This window comes from Pomacea canaliculata, linkage group LG1 (assembly GCF_003073045.1).
Source record: "Pomacea canaliculata isolate SZHN2017 linkage group LG1, ASM307304v1, whole genome shotgun sequence".
Classification (NCBI taxonomy): domain Eukaryota; kingdom Metazoa; phylum Mollusca; class Gastropoda; order Architaenioglossa; family Ampullariidae; genus Pomacea; species Pomacea canaliculata.
Window position 1 is genome coordinate 4,581,455 of NC_037590.1, and position 18,878 is coordinate 4,600,332.

At 40.6% G+C, this 18,878-nt stretch overlaps 2 protein-coding genes across 2 annotated transcripts in view; one reads left to right on the plus strand and one right to left on the minus strand.

Annotated features, from left to right (window-relative positions):
• Positions 1 to 17: 17 nt before the first annotated feature.
• LOC112557000 (alsin-like) overlaps positions 18 to 18,878 on the plus strand; it is a 35,689-nt gene continuing 16,828 nt past the window's right edge. The window contains 14 exon segments of the mRNA XM_025226558.1: positions 18 to 182; positions 9,901 to 10,274; positions 10,880 to 12,033; positions 12,035 to 12,623; positions 13,015 to 13,126; positions 13,329 to 13,425; positions 13,732 to 13,806; positions 13,967 to 14,079; positions 14,588 to 14,651; positions 14,995 to 15,166; positions 15,763 to 15,845; positions 16,302 to 16,474; positions 16,811 to 16,982; positions 18,407 to 18,538. Of these exon segments, the coding sequence (XP_025082343.1) occupies positions 139 to 182; positions 9,901 to 10,274; positions 10,880 to 12,033; positions 12,035 to 12,623; positions 13,015 to 13,126; positions 13,329 to 13,425; positions 13,732 to 13,806; positions 13,967 to 14,079; positions 14,588 to 14,651; positions 14,995 to 15,166; positions 15,763 to 15,845; positions 16,302 to 16,474; positions 16,811 to 16,982; positions 18,407 to 18,538 (3,354 nt within the window). The 5' untranslated portion in view covers positions 18 to 138.
• On the minus strand, positions 1,406 to 9,875 carry LOC112556992. Its single transcript, XM_025226545.1, is given in 5 exon segments — positions 1,406 to 3,099; positions 3,532 to 3,906; positions 4,635 to 4,855; positions 4,858 to 5,436; positions 7,094 to 9,875. Coding segments are annotated over 4 exon segments (1,548 nt in total). The 5' UTR covers positions 5,402 to 5,436; positions 7,094 to 9,875; the 3' UTR covers positions 1,406 to 2,691.

Sequence of the window (18,878 nt, forward strand, 5' to 3'; positions counted from 1 at the left end):
CTACCTCGCAATCAATCGAGATTAAGCGAGACTTCCTATTAGGCATGGCTGCTTTCGTGAAAATGTAAACAAGTGACAACCGTCGCATTATCTACATAAAGTAAAGCAACATTTTTGTGGCACATTCAATACTTCAAAATGGACAGTGCAGAAGAAACCCAGACCTTCTTGACGCTTGAAACGTAAGTAGGTGTTCTGCCTGCCCTGCCAGTTTTAGGTAATTCTCGCACTGAATGCTATAAATTATTGTGTAAATGTACACCCGAGGAATATAAAATACATTTAATTGAAGTACTTAACGACAAGACAAAAAAAAAAAGGGGGGGGGGGAATAATAAAAGATGCATATCGTACCCCGAGGAATTATTTAAAGGAATCAGTGCATTTCTTCCTTGTTTGTGATTGACGAACTTTAAAACGTGATTTCTGGCCTTCTGCATGAACTGATAATGTTGACTGTAAAGTATATCGCGTTCTTACCAAAAGTTTAAGGCGCCTTTAGTAACACAAATTAACGTCTAGAATTAAGTGTTACACGAAAAATAAAAGTGATAGGGGTCTCATGTTTAGAAGCCACCTTGGCACTGAACCAAGTCTTGTGTACATTCAATGGGTTATGCTTTTGCAGTGCTGACCAAAGTGTGCGATGTCATTTTATAGGGCTCCCTATGAGAGAGAATTTACAGATTCAAGGACTTTCACAAGCCAACTAGAATTTTGAGTTGACTTGAGTATTTATTCTTGAAGAAAGTTGTATTAACCATCTGGTATAGCTTTTCGTGCATCATTTGATTCTCTAAAACAGGGATGCACAACCTACGTCCCGCGGGCCATATCCGGCCCGCGAAACTTTCTGCCCACAGTGCAGGAAATCGGCATGTTAGTAATAAAAGAAGACCTTAAAAAAACGAAAAAAAAGGAAGAAGAAGTATTTATCCCTACGTAGGGGCGTCTCCCAATCTTTTTTTCGATGGACGAACATTTCGATTCAGTGCTCTGACTTGGTGTCTCTACGATGCAGCCGGACATTCAGAAGTTGGTTTCGGGAAAACAACTTCAAATATCCCACTAATTAGTACATAATTAATGGTAAGTACAACTTGTTTCTAATAAAAAATGGTATCTGATCTATTTTTTTTTCCTTTTTGTATTTTTGCGGCGAAGTGGCCCGCGACACGGCTGTCCGAAATGGATATGGCCCGAAGCCGAAAAAGGTTGGGCATCACTGCTCTAAAACATTCTTATCACAGGATGATACAATTAATTTACCTTTAACCATTTATATTTATCAGTTGAAGCTCACCTGAGTATTTTGTTTTGTTGTAAATTTTGGTGCTTCATTTTGCTAGTGCAAGTATGAAAAAAAACCCCGTGTAGATTGACAAGAGGAAACAAGAGAAACTGATTTCTTTTTTCACTGTTTATTTCTGGGTTTTTTTTTCCTTTCATTTCATTGTTTGTGAATGCAACAATTTCCCCATTTTCAGACAAGTGGTTATGTTAAGAGATGCTCTGAGGTTGTTTTTCTATTTCTTTATGATTTACAAACATTGCGCAAAGTTTAGACAATCACCTTGATCATTGATCATACAAGTTTTCTTGCTGCTCCTGTGTCTCATATGTAGAAAGTGTGATCATTTTAAAAGGCTGCTGTTAATATACATTTGGAGCTGATTTATGAATATGAGTATATTTTTGCATGTATAAGTATGTGTAGTAACAAAGTTAATTTACAGAGCACTTTACCCCTCCATTAAATTCTAGTGCTTAACAAAAAGTGTGAAAATGCAGAATAATAAAAATGGTCTCAAAAAAAAAAAGAGTTGATTATGTTCACAGTTAGTGTAGCTAGTCATCTTGGGAAGAAAGTAACTGCTATTAGCATAGATGCAATCTCTTCAGCTCAGTACAAAAATAGCTTTCTCTTCTCTGACAGTCTTTTGATGCAGCTGGAATTTGTAGTTGTAGCAGTGGTACTAGTAGATAGTAGTGGTGGTGGTGGCAGCAACAACATATAGTTGTCAATTTTTGATTGATTGCTGAGAGCTGCTAGGAGTCTGGGTGTCACTTTTATTCTGTACCTGAAAACTTTGCTAGAAACAGGCCACTTCCTTTGTCAGATCGTTGTTTTAATTCATGTAGTGCTTTGAGATTTTTTTGCGTTTATATTATTATTAATTTCCTTCTGCATCTTTAATAGTAAGAGCCGAGAAAAAGGACTTTAATGACAGCAGAGGGTTTAGTGATGTGCTGTGCATTCTTTTAAAACCATGTTTCATCTGACTAATTAGATTTGTAGGGGAAGGACCTAGAGAAAGGTTTGAGACTGACCTAAGCAGGCTTGCACTAGCTAAAACAGTCTTTGTTCCTGGTGCCCTGTAACCTCTGATATTTCAAGGCATCGTTTAGTCTTATCACTCCCAGGTTTAAAGACCAAGGCACCAGAGTTCTGAGAAAGTAGTCTGGGTGCCTTTTATTAAGTCAGCTTATTTTTCTTTGTTTTTTTTTTTTTTTTCTTTGTTTTTTGGTCTAGCCTTATTATCAATAGTTTCTTTTGAGACTTGAAGTAAAGCAAGTTGAACTCTGCATAGCTATTCACCCCTCTTTTGTTGTCATGCCTTTATGTATACAAATTTTGATTTTAATTGCTTATGACTTTGTAGTAGTTTCTCAAATAGGTGTGTCAGAATATTAGTCTATGATTGCATCAGCAGTGCAACATATAAAATTCCGTGTCCAAAAACTGTTGCTATATTTTGTCACAATCAGCACAGACCGAGAGCTGCCCGAGCTTTGATCAGGCAGTTGTTGCCTTTCTCCTTGCGTTGGGGAGAAGAAGGGAAAACGCATGGGGCGGTTGAAGACAGGCACGGCTTTCCTGGATGAGATCTTGTCGGAATAGATGGGCTCAGCACACGGTCCAATGGCGATGGGGATCATAAGGGACAGTTTCCCGCTGCCCGGGGCCAGTCGGAACTCAATGGCCAAGCAGTAGCTGAGCCGAAGCATGGTGCATCCGTGTAGGAAAGATGTGACAAGGTTGATCTGTGTAGGGATTGTCACATTGTAGGTTGCCATGCCCTTCTCCTTGTTGAACGTCTGGTGGCAAGTGACAGAGGGAAACATTTAGAACCTTGGGGGTAATTATAAACAAGCTAATTTTAAGCATTTTTCATCATGGCAACAGAAATTTGATTGAGTACACACCTCAGAAATTTAAGCTCACGATTTTTTGCTCTATGAAAAAAGAGAAAAAAAATACAACAGTGCAGCTTGCTTCCCGAATGCCAGTATTGTAAACATATCTTCAGTTGGCTGTCAATTCATGGAAGTGGGATTAGGCATGGTTGTGAGATGGGTGCATGCATTCAGAGACTAATGATGTCAGTTCACCCCTCACCAGGGTCTGAGGTGAGAATCCTTATGCCTGCACCTTTATCTGTTTTATTATTATTATTAATGTGTATCTAACACTGCTTCAAATATAAAAAAAAGGAAAGACAAGAACAAATAGATGAAGAGATAATTAACCTGAGGGTCCTTGTGCTCGATGCTGGAGAGCGTGAAGGTGCAGGGATCGGCCTGACGGCCCAGCCGGAGCTGCAGCAGCAACTGGCAGGTGAGGCTTTTGATGCGATGGGGTGGCGGAACCAGCGTGTACAGCTGCAGCTTGATGTCGTCGCCGGCAAGGAAGACGGCGCGCTCGAGGGCTAGCGAGACGTGTAGCATCCTACGGCGCACGCACGATGTCATGGCCACATCCTCCGTGTGCGACACCGGCACGTGGGCGTTGGGCACGAGGTTGAGGTCGAAGTGGCGCAGAACGCTGAAGGGGTGTTTGCGGGACGCCAGCACCTTCACTAGGCGGGTCGCGCTGGCCGGGTCTACGTCGTCACATATCCTGGCCTGCAGGCAGTAGAGAAAAGATGACAGGTTAAGGCTGCAGCGCTGCGTCTGTATTGAGGATTATACGTCCGTGGTTTTATGGGGAGCATTGATGAAGAGACTGACCAAAAACTTTGGGTCCACGTTGAGAGTCGGATGGAAGTTGTGCAAAATAATTGGAGGGGAAAGGGTCACTGCCTGTGTTTAGTGTTAGATATTTAAGGTGTAGTGAGGTGTCACTAATACGATGAACGCTGGCTGTCCTGGGTTCAGCTCGCGTCGTGGGCACGCTGTTCTTTCTGCGTGTGGCATCTGTTTACAGGACTGGCTGCCTTGCCGTGATATAGCCTTAGTTGCTGGCTCGGCGTTAAACACCAATTCCCTCCTCCACCCTCAGCGAGTTTCTTCCATTAGGAGAAAGATAAATTTTTAATGGCAGATTGCACTTCAAAATGTTTTTAATAAAAGTTTTCACATAGAAGATGTATTTTAAGAAACTTTTAAAAATCGCTGACAAGTTTGTTCACATGTTTGTTCAAGGCAGCAGTAATAATTGCTTCGTATACTAACAATTCATGTACACGCGCAGTAAATAGAGGAGACTAGACTTTCGAACGAAGTAGCTGAAATCTTTTTTTTAATCTTTCCAGTTCTTTTCATTATTGCACGACTTAAGCAATGAACTGCATGTACATAGTCTTGAGACAGGCGCTAGCAAATCTGAGAGAAGAAAAAAAAAAAAAACTGACCTTGATGCAGTAACTGATGTTGAGAGCGAATCCACTCGATAGGTCATCGTGCATGATGGACGACGGCAGGTCTTTCGGTAGGCGGAAGCGAAACCTCGAGAGGTAGTGACCCGGAGTTAGAACAGAGCTCCATCTAGGATCGTCGGTGCCGATGAGAAAGGTTTTCTTGCTGAGGTAGACCTCCTGCTTGGCTAGAGGCCAGGCCTTGCTTTGTCCCCCACCACGACTACTGTCCCTTCTCCCACGATGAGCAGATCGACAAAGCGGATTTCGACCGCGCGCCGCACGTCAATGTGCACGGCCCCAGAGATCTCTTCGCCGGGTCTGTACTGGTAGAATGGTGACTTGTCCATCTCGATGTCAAAGAACGACAACGAGTTCCCCTTGTGCTCCGCAGTCGCTGCCGCTACCCGAGTCAAGGTGGCACCGGCGGAATGAAAGCGGCGTGGAGCGGTAAGGTGATGATAGTCGTGGGCAGAGTGGATGCGCTTTCCCGGTACGGCGTGATGTCCGCCTTGGTGGTGGTGCTCTGGCAGGGATCGAGTGGTACCGTGCAGAAGAACATTGCGTCGGTTACGCTGCCTGGTGCCAGCCTCCATGCTAAACAGTCTACGAGAGCGGTCACCGCCGGTTACTGGCGGCGGCGAAGAACGGGCGTCCGCGAAGACATAGAACTCGGAGGGATGAGAAGCTTGGGAAGAGTCGGACGCCCTGGTCCAAGTCGTGTGTAAGGTACCGGGTGCGCCTCGCTGCGGACTCGGCTTCATGGTGAACGGATGGCTACCCAAGCTGCTTAGACTACCTGCCACCCAGGAAACTGATCTTAAACTTCCATGCCAAAAGGAGGTGAGCGTGTTAAGCAGGGCATAGCAATGCTAAGGTTTAGTACTGATGCTTTGTGAGGGTTAGTCGAAGCCAGTGGCTGTATGATTCGGTATTACCATGGACGTGTATAGGTGGATTGTTGTCTGCTGAGACCAGCGCTTAGTCTCTTGCGAAGTTCTCCGCTTTAGTCTCGGCGAGCCTAAACAAAGAATGTGACTAAACCGGAAGCTTTGTAGTCTCGTGTCTCGTTTTAGTAGTTAACTGGAAAAGAATCGTCTGCCAGCAGTCCAGTAATACAAGTTCGTGGTATTGTGAGATGGAAGTGTGTGTGTGTGGTGGAGGAATTGTTGAGATTCTGATACTAAGAATTTGCAACAGAAGTAAACTGCTTTAGTATTCTTTTGCGACCCACACCGGGCATGTTTGTTGATCGGAGTTATTTTCAAATCGATGGGTATGGGGGAGTATAAATAGTTTACTTTTATGATTATGCACTGGATTTTAGAATAATGAGTGAACCGGTTATATTTCTTTAATCATTTCTCTTGCGCGCCGCATGAACACAGTTATATCGCCAAAAAATGAAGTGTAAGGCTTTATGCTTTGCCTTTGGTGATTATCTCTTGTTTCCCAGAACATAGGGTAAATGTTCTGTACAAATAGTTATTACTACTGCTACTTCAGTACGGCACTACAAACTCAAAACATGACATTAACACAGAGGCTATAGTTAGAAGGCGGGGTTGTGGTACAGTGGGCTCAGTGCGCACACAGGAAGTGGTGAAACAAGTTCTGCCGGTTAAAACACGGCAAATTAAGGCTTCTGCTATTGATTAATCTATGCACGGTTGACTCCAAAACCTACAGTAATTTTGTAAGGTGGTACAGTTTTGGGCACTAACTATTATAGCGTTAGAAAGACGACAGATAATAATATACACAGGTACATTTTCGTAAGAAGCAGAGGTTCATTACAGATTTTATAAAAAAAATATTTATAAACAGGTAATGGAAGGGGAAGATTCTCAGAGTTTCAAAATTAGACCAGCCCGCGTAACGGTCGAACTCACGTTTGCAGCCATTTGGGAGTGCTGTGATACTTCTCTCATGCCTATGCATTACATTAATTTTTTTCTCTCTCTCTCATTGTCTGCCGCATTCTTTCAATAATGAATAAGTTCTGTAGTATATAATGTGCTGTACTATACAAAGATTACACGTTCATTACTGTAATGATGACGGTGACCACGTCACTGAATTGCATGCCTCATCTGTCGTCGTCGTTGCTGTCCGCATCGTAATGCATTTTACTTCACGCTGTTTCTGCGTGCGTGCATGCGTACGTACGTACGCGTGCGTTAGTATCTTTAAACTATGTGTAAGTAAAATAAACATTATATACTGATTTTATATCGTTATATACGTTAACATATTTGAAGCTGAGAAATGACCAAATCTTCAGCCATCCTCCAAGGACTTGTCCATAAATGTACTGCACATATTCACAGATGAGTTGATTGGGAAAAATGAGAATAGTACTACTTTAAAATAACGCACGTGTATTTATGCCAGTAAAAAAAAAACAAACAAAAATCTTACACACAAAAACAGGAAATGTGTAATCGTATGCTTGCCTTCGGTCCCTGGTATTCAACAATTAGCGTGTCCAGGAAGTTGGTGTCGCCGTCACGCCGTGATATGGCCATCGCCGTTGCTGCTGCCACAGCGCTTAACAACAACCGCTGTCACCATCATCGTCATCTGCATGCAAAAATTCAACGCTGCGCTTCATTGTTGCTACGACTGCGACTACTGCATAAGAGAGCGCGCACCTTCATTCGAGGAAATAGCGCGCCACCTGCTTGCTCGTGGTTTTCATGGCTGAAAGGACCTACTTCGCGCGCTATGCATGCTGTCGTGAGGTGATCCACACCCATACCTGTGATACAATAAAGCTCGAGCACTTTGAGCGTACTGCAGTGGCGCGGTTATAGTTTATGTGTGTGTGCGCGCGCGCGTGTGTGTATAAGGTGGACAATTTGAAAAGCGGCAGTAATGCTTGATTGAAGCTGATGTGTACGCCCAATTTATGTGAGAACGAGCTTTAAACAAAACACCTGGGTCCACATGCAATGTGTTGCTAAGTGCAAACACCTAACGCGAAGTAGTCTGTTAAAATAGTCACAAGCTATCCAGTTAGCGCCTAGCACCATGTACCTTCTTTCAGCGCAAAACCAAGGAACTACGCTCCTCGTTTCCTTCTTTTTCACGGAGGGCAAGTTCGACTTTCTGGGCTGACCAGATTTTGTTTTGACGATGTCAGCCAGTCTCGCTCTGTAGAGCCACAGCTATGCTCCATGTCTCGGACCTAATTTGCGTAATCGTTTTAGCTGGCCGAGTCGCACAAGGGATCTAGCGCCTAGGGACATAGTGTGCATCCGGGTGCATAAGTGTTCTTTTTTTAAAATATATTTTTGTTATACGTTTCATCACCGAACCGATGTAGTCGTTGCATTTATTCCACCTTTGTTGCCATAGTTCAGTGAAGTGTTACGAAGGACTCTATATAATATAGAGTCTTTGTGTTACTTTCTAATGGATTAGCCATTCCCGTGACAGCCAGACACAAGGTGCTTGGTATATACAGGAATTGTGTGCATCCTTTAGTATTTGGCGTGATATTTTTAAGTATTATTGCTACAGCAGATATCGTGCTAGCACCTCTCACTCAAAAACTCTAAAGCGGGTGGGAAACGGGGCATTAGGTGGACCCCAAGTCTGTAGTGGCGATGGACTTCATCGTATTTTTGATTCATACAATGGCCTGGCTGCGTGAATGAAGGCAAAAAAAAAAAAAAGAGGAGCAGAGGGGTGCGTTGACACTGATGTTTGATCATTGCACGTACTCCTATTTTAACAAAAGCTCTTGAACACTTGTTTGTTTATTAGCTGCCTAGCAACGGGTTTCATGGCGCGTGCTTTGGAGATCGTTGTTGGAGTAAAGAGACCTGCCAGCTCCCAGTCTGTCAAATACAGTTCTTTCTAACAAAATCGATGAATTTACTCTAAAACTCACATCATGGAGTTACATATATGTAGCTCCGTGCTCATATCTTTCTGTAGCAAAACCAGTATCGCAGGTTCATGACAGCAGCTTGTGATGAGATTTTTTTTTAAAAAGACCGTGGCTGGGCGGAGATGTGATGGAAAGAATGAAAGCGAAAATATTAATCAGAAATGAAATGGATTCAACTGAGACATTTTTAAAAACGTTTATGACTCAGGAGGGATGCAAACTCGCTTCAAAACTGCTGCAAGTGTAGCAGTCATCGTTGGTTTACGCCCAAAGCTGTTGTACATCTAGGATATTTCTGTGTTAAGTGTATAAAAATACTTATCAATTCAGTTTCAATGATATATATATAATAGTTTCTTGCTTTATATTTTCTAAATTATTAGTCAATAAATAAAATATAAATTCACGTTTTACATGGAGGGTAACTGGTTGACAACCAAAGGGAGTAATAACAGAGAAGAGGTTTGTTTCTTTATTGTTACTTATAATGCCAACCTCTGAGTAACAAAAACTGGGCAAGATTATTCAAGATCTGCCTACATAGTGCACCTAGCACTTGTCACCTGCCTGACATGGTAATAAAGAAGTGTCAGCACAACCAATGTGCAATTTTGGGTGAATCCAATATCACCATTGTCAAACATTATAAGTGGGGGTTGCAGGTGTAGAAGCTAACTGAACCTCAATAGTTACAATGGCCCAGACTTTGGGAGTGCTTTCATAAATGGAAATTACAAGTAGCACACACCACTTCATACCATGCAGTATATGTTGTTCATTAAAGACAAGGTAAACTGAATGTTTTCAAAATTTGTGTCAATAACAATCTAAAAATTGTAATCAAACTCAGTACCACAGCATAGCTGCTTGTTATGTGATACCATCACTGATAGTATCTTTCACTTTAAATGATTTATAAAAATGAATAACATATCACATGCAACAATTAGTTTGTGTGCGTACTAGACAAGAGGTATGTTTTAATGCAAAGCATACTATTTGTTAAATTTCTCTATCATCGTCATGCAACATATATTATTATATATAACTCAAGTGGTTAACAGTTGAGTCAACAGAATGGGTGCCAATCTTTCAATTTACTGGTATACAACACTGTTCCTCTTCTACATTAATCGTATAAAGAGAATGGAGTATTAATGAGCTGCACACTACTGTATAGGAAAGGCTAATGAGGGGTCATTAGAAAAATAGTTATGATTTTTCTTTTTTAGGTTTTCTTCACAGCTGAATTTGATTCCTGTTTTTAATTAGTATATTTAACCTATACCTTGCAGCAATCATCCTTTTGTTTCCAAGATATTTTTTAATTGGAGGCAGAATTCTGCATTATTATCTATTTTTCAGCTCTTCCTCACAGGATAGGATGCAACTGCAACAGCCATCATCACCTGAGTCTTTGCCAAGCCATGCAACTTTATCACCACCACAATCACCTTTAACACTTTCTTCACCAGAACCAGGCCCCCTCTCACCATCAGCACCACCGTCTACTGTGTATGCATGGAAGGGATTCAGCGGAGACATTAGTCTTCATGCTTATAGCATTCTTGCTCCATATGAAATTCGAAGCATCTCAGCAGGTGGTGGACATGTTCTATTCCTGACTAAAGAAGGGCTTGTGTTTGGACGGGGTCACAATGCTCATGGTCAACTAGGACTTGGCAAAGAATATCTGGGCATTGCTCAAGCTGAACCCAGAATGGTCATCAACTTGAAAGGTACATTTTGGACCTACGATTCAGGACATACTGCAACAAAATTCATAAAGATCCTGATGGTTTTTCATCCATCAAAGTGAAAGTGAAAGTCTTATTCTGTTTGAAGGGTTTAAGGACATGATCATTTATATGATTTTGTAACAGCTCATGCAATAACGAATTGAATTAGATAAGTCAAAATATATTGATGAATATTGAGAAAGTATCTTTTGAAAGCTGTTAACTGGATACAATTTTTCCTTCTTGGACACTACATGTTTTTTATATTAAGGCAAGATTTTAAAAAAATGATTTAAAAATCCAGTGGATAGGACAGTGACAGGGATAATACTTTATTGACTCATTATTGATTGTGGAAATTGTACACTTCCAGAAATTGTCAGTATTAGAAGCCACATACATGTCACAGTCACTCATCTACTAAAAAGAACTAATAATGATAACAAACCAGTTACTCATCCACTCATCAGAAAACAAACAATGATATCAGCCAGTCACCCACTCGTCAAACAGCAAGTAATAATATAAAGCAAAAATAGTTTAGACAAAATGCAGCCTAACACAGATCATTAAAAGAAATTGCAATTATATTTTATGTGTTGCAGAACACACTGTTGTAGCAGTATCGGCTGGTCGCAGTCACAGTGCTGCAGTTTGTTCCACAGGCAAAGTCTTCTGTTGGGGGGACTCTGCAGATGGTCAGTGTGGCACAGGATCACTAGACAAAGTTTTGACTCCTACAGAGGTAAAAGTCACAATCCAAGATGGCTTTTGTGAGCATGGAGTTCCAAAACCAGAGTTACCAGTGGCAATAGAAAACGTGGCATGTGGTGCTACACACACATTGGCACTGTCTGTAGAAGATGAAGTTTGGGCTTGGGGATGTGGTGAGCAGTTGGGACTTGAAGATCTGCATCATGCCCCAGTGCCACGAAGGATCGAATCTTTGATTGGTCGCCGGGTGTTGATGGTCGCAAGCGGAGATAGTCACAGCATGGCACTGGTTCAGAAAGTTGAGCGTACCCACCGCACCCTACCTTCTCCCAGTCGTCACAAAAAGGTCTCCAAAGAGGCAGTTGTCACCCAAAAATACTATCCCTCCCTCTGCAGCAGATGTAACAAGGAGATCTACACCTATACAGATACAAATGACACCTGCATCATTGATGATGTGCATGAATGTCAGGTGGAAGATAGTGGAATCAGTTCAGAATCTTGTGCCTTGGGTGCAGATGATGAGTCTTGCACCTTTGGCTCTCAGATGTCATCAGAGAAGTCGGTGCCTAGTTCTCTCACAACCAGTGAGGATACAGGGAGAAACAGTCAGAGTTCAGAGGCAGAACCAAAGGAGGCCAGGGATTCAGAAGATGCAGGTGAGCACCAAGAACAACTGGATGAAGGCTTTGGTGATGCAACTTTAGTTAAACTTCAGTGCCCTGCTGGAAAAGAACTTGCAGACAACAATTCAGCAGATCTGAGTATGTCGCACACTAAAGCTGGCAGCACTGATGATGTGTTTGAAAAGTCTTCAGAAGAGGGCGTTTGTCAGTCAACCCAGACAGGAATACACAAAAACAGTGTGGCTGAGGTGTTTTCTGTGACATGTACTGAGTCTGAGGGAGAAGTGTGGAAACAACAGTCTGCTTCACAAGAAAGAGTTACACAGTTTGAAGAGAAAGTTACTTCCCTGGATGGTGCTGGAAGCCCTCCTTGTGACACCAGCACGCAGCAGGACTCCATCTTCAGGAAGTGTGGTTTCTCTATCAAAGCTAAAAAATTTCATTGATGAACAACATGCTAGGCAATACTTGTCCAGACAGCTTAATGATGAGGCCGTTAGCAGCGGTGAAAACCTCCCAACATTGCCAGTTGAAGAGGATAAAGCTACATTGCAACCACAGACACAAGAAACTTCTCTTTCATCTTGGAAGAGTTTTCTGCCTTACTCAACATCAATGTTTGAGACAGTCAAAACGATTACCTCCAAAGCCCTAGACAATATTCAGAACACCATGGATTCTTTGGTTGGACAGCAGAACGTAGAACTGAATGACATGTCAGAAAGTAAACAGAAGACCAGCCAGGATATTGGCACAGCAGCAGGAGCAGATTTAGGTGCACACACATCAGCTGCATTAATGACAGACAGCAGCAGCAGCATGGAGTTTGGGCCTGAGGTCAGCTATAGCTCACACCTGCATGACAGTGATCGATCCAGCATCTCACCTCCTACTGTGCCTGCTACAGTGCCAGCAGAGGACTTTCAAGAAGGGAGGCAATCACTTCGAACCATTGAGATGAAGCAGCAGAATTTGCAAAGAAAGACATCCACACCTAGTGCCAGTAAAGGTCAGTGATATGCAATCTATTCTATTTTGTTATTAGATCAAAGATTCAATAGCCACAATCATCATTTATCGGTGGTAGGAAGGTCAAGAGATAAGTACAAATAACGTTGCATGGATCCCATCCATATTATATTTAGACCAAAGTTTTCTCTGGTGAGCAAGAAAAGGAACTTTTTCTAGCACTTTTTTTTTCAAGTCTGGCATTTCTTAGAACCAGTTTCTGCATAACTATGTATGTTCTTATAAATTTCATTGCAATAGAATTATAGATTTCTGATTGACAACAGAACCACAAAACCCACTTCAGCCTTAAAAATAGGACTGCATGAGATTTGCAAGAAATTGTCAGCTTATGACTTTCTTTTAACTTATATGACCTGCTAAATTTTCAGAATCAGAAACTGCATCAGAAACACCTGTCAATAATATCATCTTTGACACAGAAGTGTGGGTGTGGGGAGATAATCGTAAAGGACAGCTTGGCTTGGGTGATACACTGAACAGGTATTGATCTTCAGAGGACTAAATAAACCTCTTTCTTGAGATTTTGATAAACAACATTATGTATCATTTTAATCTGAGAGAGGGGTTGATGGGAAGAGAGTGTGTGTGTGTGCAAGAAAAAGAGATGGAGCATGGTGAGAGAAATTGGAGAGAGAAGCACATTTGACAAATCTGAACTATAAATGCTTTTTGTATGCATTAGATCAAAGCCAGTATGTATCAAAGTGCTGAGCAGCAAGTGCATTATGAAGATAGCTGCAGGTGCAAATCATAGTCTGGCTCTCACATGTAACTCTCAGGTAATGAGACATATTTTTTTTTGTTTTCTTCTAGTCATGATAATTTCTGTATTTGTTGCATGTATGCTTTTACTGAGGGAAAAAATCACAAGGGAACAAATTATTAGAGAAATGATAGGTGGAAAGCTATGATTCATGTAAAAAAATTAACAATATTTTTCATTTGTGTTTCTTGCATAGTGAAACATGCTATGATCTTGATGAGTGTGAAGTGCATTTTTCCTTAATGGAATTACTCAAGGTAAAAAAAGACAACCTGCCTGATTTTGCTAGTTATGTCTTGACAATAATGCTCATTCTTGACAGGTATACACTTGGGGAGCAAACAACTACAACCAGCTGGGACACGGTGATCAGGGGATTTCACCAACACGAATAAAGGTATAGATCATTTCTGCCTAGAAAAAAACATTTCTGCCACAGGCATTATTGATGCAAAATACTTGTTGTGAGAATTTCATTTCATCATGATTTTTAAAGAGTTTTATGATGTTTTAGAAAAAGAGGATGTTTTTGTTACTGTATTTCTTGTACTTGACAGTTTATGAAAGGCTGTTGTGTGTGGGATGTGGCAGCAGGCACAAACCATTCCATTTTCCTGGCAGATGCTGGGAGTATAAAACCTGCTGTTTTCTACTCTGGAAAACAACCAGCGTAAAGTATATTTTTTCTCATTTAGAACAGTTGTTATTTATCCCACCAGAAAACTTAAAGAAAATTTTGGCTTTTTTCTTTTTTTTTGTGTTTGTAGCTTTGTGCTTTTTAAAAATTTTGCAAATTATCCTTGCGTGTTATTTATGTATTTTGCTCTTTTTTTCCTGTGGAAAGCATTGGAAGGCACCATAACCTAGTGATTAGTGTGCTCAACTTTAGAGCAGAAAGTCGCAGGTTCTTTAAGGCCTGAGCAGGCCTATGTCTGGAAAGCTTCCCGTTGCCTACCCAGCATCTGCAGAAATGGGCACTGATTTATCAGGGAATATAAAGATAATACAGGGAGAGGGTTGGGTTCCACTGTCCCTGCTCACAGTGAACTATTTAATATTCACTTCCACTGTGACACCACTCTTGTCACCTACATGGAACTGTCAAGTTATTTTAAACATGATTTGTTTTCATGTTTTGTTTTTATGAAAAATTGCATATCTATAGCTTTTGTTTTCAGGAAGGATGTAATCAGCACCTTGCATAAAGCATCGATTCCAATCTCAGTGAATGACTTAAAAAAGGTACTCATTTGTAGCATGTCTATACCTCCTGATGGAGAGCTAATAGCATTTACAAAGTGAAATACCAAAAACAAAACAAAAGGAAAAAAAATCAAATTCTGTGATGGCATTGGTGGTTGGGTATGCATTGTTGAATGGGTGTGATATTTGAAAGAATTTTGAGACCAGACCTGACATCTTCATGAGTATCCATTAGTAATTACATAACATTTTGTAGCTTGTAAACTACTGCAGAACTTGTTGCACATCATATCAATTCAAATCAAGTGATGTGATAGTGTGGCAGGGGTGAAATCAGGTTACTGAGATTTGCATTATACATAAATTTTGTATTAATTTATAGTTGGGTTGGATTCGTCAAGTGGCATCAGGCGGAGACAATTGCTACTGTCTGTTAGAGTCTTCAGAGGCATCGACTGGCAGTGCTGTGTATGAACTGGCATCATCTGAAAGAGTATTTTATCAGGAGATGGTCAAAATCAACATAGTATTACTGAAGCCACTGTCCAAATCATGTGAGTTTATTTGGAGATGGAAGAACCACTCCTAGCAATTGGCTATTGCTTCTTGCTGTAAAAGGCTTGTAATTTGTTTTTTTTTTTGGGGGGGGACGGTTAGATAGATTTCTGTTTTCCTGTTCATCTCCTCAGTTGTCCATTTAAAAATTTTACCAGCTGCAGGTATTATTACAAGGAAATGATTTTTGTGATTTTTTTTTTTTTAATCAGTATTGGCTTTAAACCCAACTTGAGATATAAATATAAAAGGTAGTAGAAACAGTGCACTGAAATATAGGAGATGGTAGAAACTCTAAGATTGAGGCAACTGTGATGGATAAGTGGATTTTCAGCTGCATGAGCATGACATAATAAATCTGATAAATATGCAGATACCGTGTTATCCTATGTTGAAGGTTATCTTTTCTTATTTGAATGTATGAGATCCTGTGTTGACAGTTTCGTTGTGTCTTCAGAATCTATGCATTACTAAATAGGGTCACTTGCTGTGCTCCTTTTGCTTATAACTCACAAATGCTTATGGTTTAAAATTCAAAGAGCATCTCATGCAACATGTCTTTGTCTCTTTGACTTGGAGGTGATGTGTTTTGCAGCTTTTTACAACGTGATGGATGTATTCCCATTTAAGTCAGCATTACACAATCTTGTGGCATCCTTCATTGCTCTCACGAAGAAGGTAGAACCTCACTACTCAATTGTTGCTCATCTAACCATGGTCTTATTTCAGTTAACATAAGAGATACTGACAGACATAATAATGCAAATGCGAAAAAGTGAAAACAAAATTAAACAAAACCAAAAAGCCAAAACAAATGCGTGTAATGTAAAACTATTTGAGGAGAATAATAATTTAAAAAAGCAGAAAAAAGCTTACATAGAAATAGGTACAGGAGAGTAGAGAGGTTCCAGATAAAAATTGTTAACATTTTGGTAAAGTATATCATGTGGTATTGATGTTTTTCATTTGTTCACCCCTTACACTTGTCCTCTGGAAAAGGCCACACACACACATTCAAATGCATGACTGCATGTGCACACATGCACACACATACATATTCACTAACTTAGAAATAAAAACAAAATATACATTTGCTGTAGCATCAATATAGTTTACCCTTCTGTTACTGGACAGGTTGGAGAAGGCATAGTCGACTTGACAGAAGTGGTGCGGGAGAATGAAGACTTGATGACAGCCAATTTCTTTCGCTTCTCTTCTCAGTTTGTTGAGGAGTTTAGGCGTTACTCTACCTTCTTTGCAGATTTTCTTTCTATTGGTGGTTTTGAGTACTGTGCACGTATTGGGAGGTTGGTTAACAGTTTCTTGTGTTTTTCATTTACTCTGGCATTCATGATATTTGTCTCAAAGGCATAAACTTTGCCTAAGAGCTGTGTTTATTTCTAGAAAAGCAAAGTAAATATATCTGTGCTAGGATGCTCATTTGAGATATTTTTATAAAGAGAAGTTGATGCAGGGTGCGAAGAAGAAGAAAAGGTGTAGATTGGGATTGGGGTTCATGAGACTGAGAAAACTGTTAAAGATAAACTAAACTAAGGAAAAAAAACTCTGATATATTCTTCCTTTAGACCTCCAGTGTCAAAGCTCTATTTTCCAGTTATAGTTTTATTTTCTTTTACCTTTAGTGAGTTTTTTGACAAATATGAGATTCGAGACCTGCCACTCCAGGGAGGGGAAGATAAAACAGATAAGGGAGACAAAGCATCGTCACGCTTCAGATCCAGCATGCAGTATCCATTTTTTAGGCTCAAGGATTACAGTCGACTTTTACAAAAAATTGCTGACAACTTTGAGGTGGTCAGTACTTTTATAATTTTGTTTATCTCTACTGTTTTCCTCCCCAGATTATGTCACACCAAGCAGATCTATGAAACATAAAAATGCATAAATTTAGATTTTAATATTTTTAGTTATTATTACTTCATATAGCTCAATACTCTTTATCAAACTAGTTGTTTTCACTGGTCAATGTGTTTAGCGGCCCAGGCCGCCGTAGGTCCAACTGAATGCAGGTGCATCCACCATTTGGGTCATGAATTATGCTATACACGCAACTGTTGACATGCTTTTAAGCTTACATACCTACAGCTTAACTACTTATGTTTGTCAGCTGTTTGGGTTCATTTTTACGTTTAAAAATTATACACAGTGAAATCCATCTTCCTTCTAGCCTTAGGCTTGGCAGCTAGGATGCTGAAGTGACAGGCCTTGTCAGTGGATTCTAACTACCTGCATTAGAGATAATGGATCCATGGACTTGCTCCCAACCCATCTGACTATCCTGGATTCTGTTCTATCTTTACAAAGTCCCAAGTGGTGGCCCTGTCGCTGCTGCAGCAGTTCCATACTGCCAACCGCAATGGACTGCTTTGGTCCAACTGGCAGATGACTGCTCTATTTTCACTGTGGAACTTCACACCATCTTGCTAGCCTTGCAGCATGTTCACCGCTCTTCAGAGCACAACTTTGATTATATCAGACTCTCTTTCTACCCTCAAAGTTCTTCTTTCCAATGATTTTGACCACCCTCTTGTGGTCCAGTTTCATACAATTCATGCAGCACTCATTCACCATAACGAGAACATTGTTTTTATTTGGGCTTCTGGCCATGCTGGTATCTCAGGCAATGTTGGAGCAGATCAGGCTGCCAAAGCTGCATGTCAGTCTCCTGGCAAATTACACTCCCTGGTATCATCAGACTGTAAACCTATTTTCTTGGCCTACGTTCAGTCCCTATAGCAACGCCACTGGGACACTCTGGGCCAAAATAAATCCCTGTCTTTCCAGCCACCTACCTTCATGCCATCCTGTGAGGCGGGAGGAGGTGGTCCTTGCTAGATTAAAGTTAGGACACACCTATGCCATGCAAGGACACCTCTTACGAAATTGAAATTTTCCCTGTAAGTTGTTTTTTTTTTCAATACTTACCAGATAACCCAAAACAAATGCCCTCCAAGCCTTCTCCATGTTTGCATGGGGTAGTTGATGAAAAGACTGCTAAACTCTCATTTGCAGAGCATTTTATAGTGGCTTAGGGTTGATGCACCTGGGAATCAATGGAAACTCTGGTGGTCAGGGCCGCTAAACCTTTTGACCAAAGGCAATAATTTGTTTGATTAAAGAGCAGTTGTAACCGCTAAGCCCATAATAGTTGGGTTGTCCAATAAATATTGAAGAAAGAGAATTTATATGGAAAATTTCATTTTAGTTTTCAATTACAGAATTCAAATGGTAGCAACCTGCTGCAAAAGGCAGTACTGGAATGGGACAGCCTAAAGCTGACAGTGACTGCTGAGCACAAACTAGCAGATAACACTCGAGCATTCTGGGAAGGAGCAAGTCCACGTCTTGCAGTGAGTCTTGAGCTGTGTATAACTCTTGCTGGAATTTTTTATGAGATACTTTATTTCTTCAAAAAAAATTTTTTTAGGACCTAGCAGACTGTGTTAATAACATCATTTTGAGAGTTAGTCTTCTTAGTTGTGAAGTTCATGATGTTTTATTTTTGTATTAGAGTTGTGTTTATTTTTCTGACAATATTTGTGCAGCAGACTGTAGTGAATTTTTCTTCTTTCTTTCTGTCTGCTTTTGCATTTTTTTCTGATTGTGAATAAAATTGCTCTCTTTCAGATTGTTTGGTTGATTTAAATTTCTTTTTTAAGTGCAAATCATCACAGTGTAAGCTTTCATCAC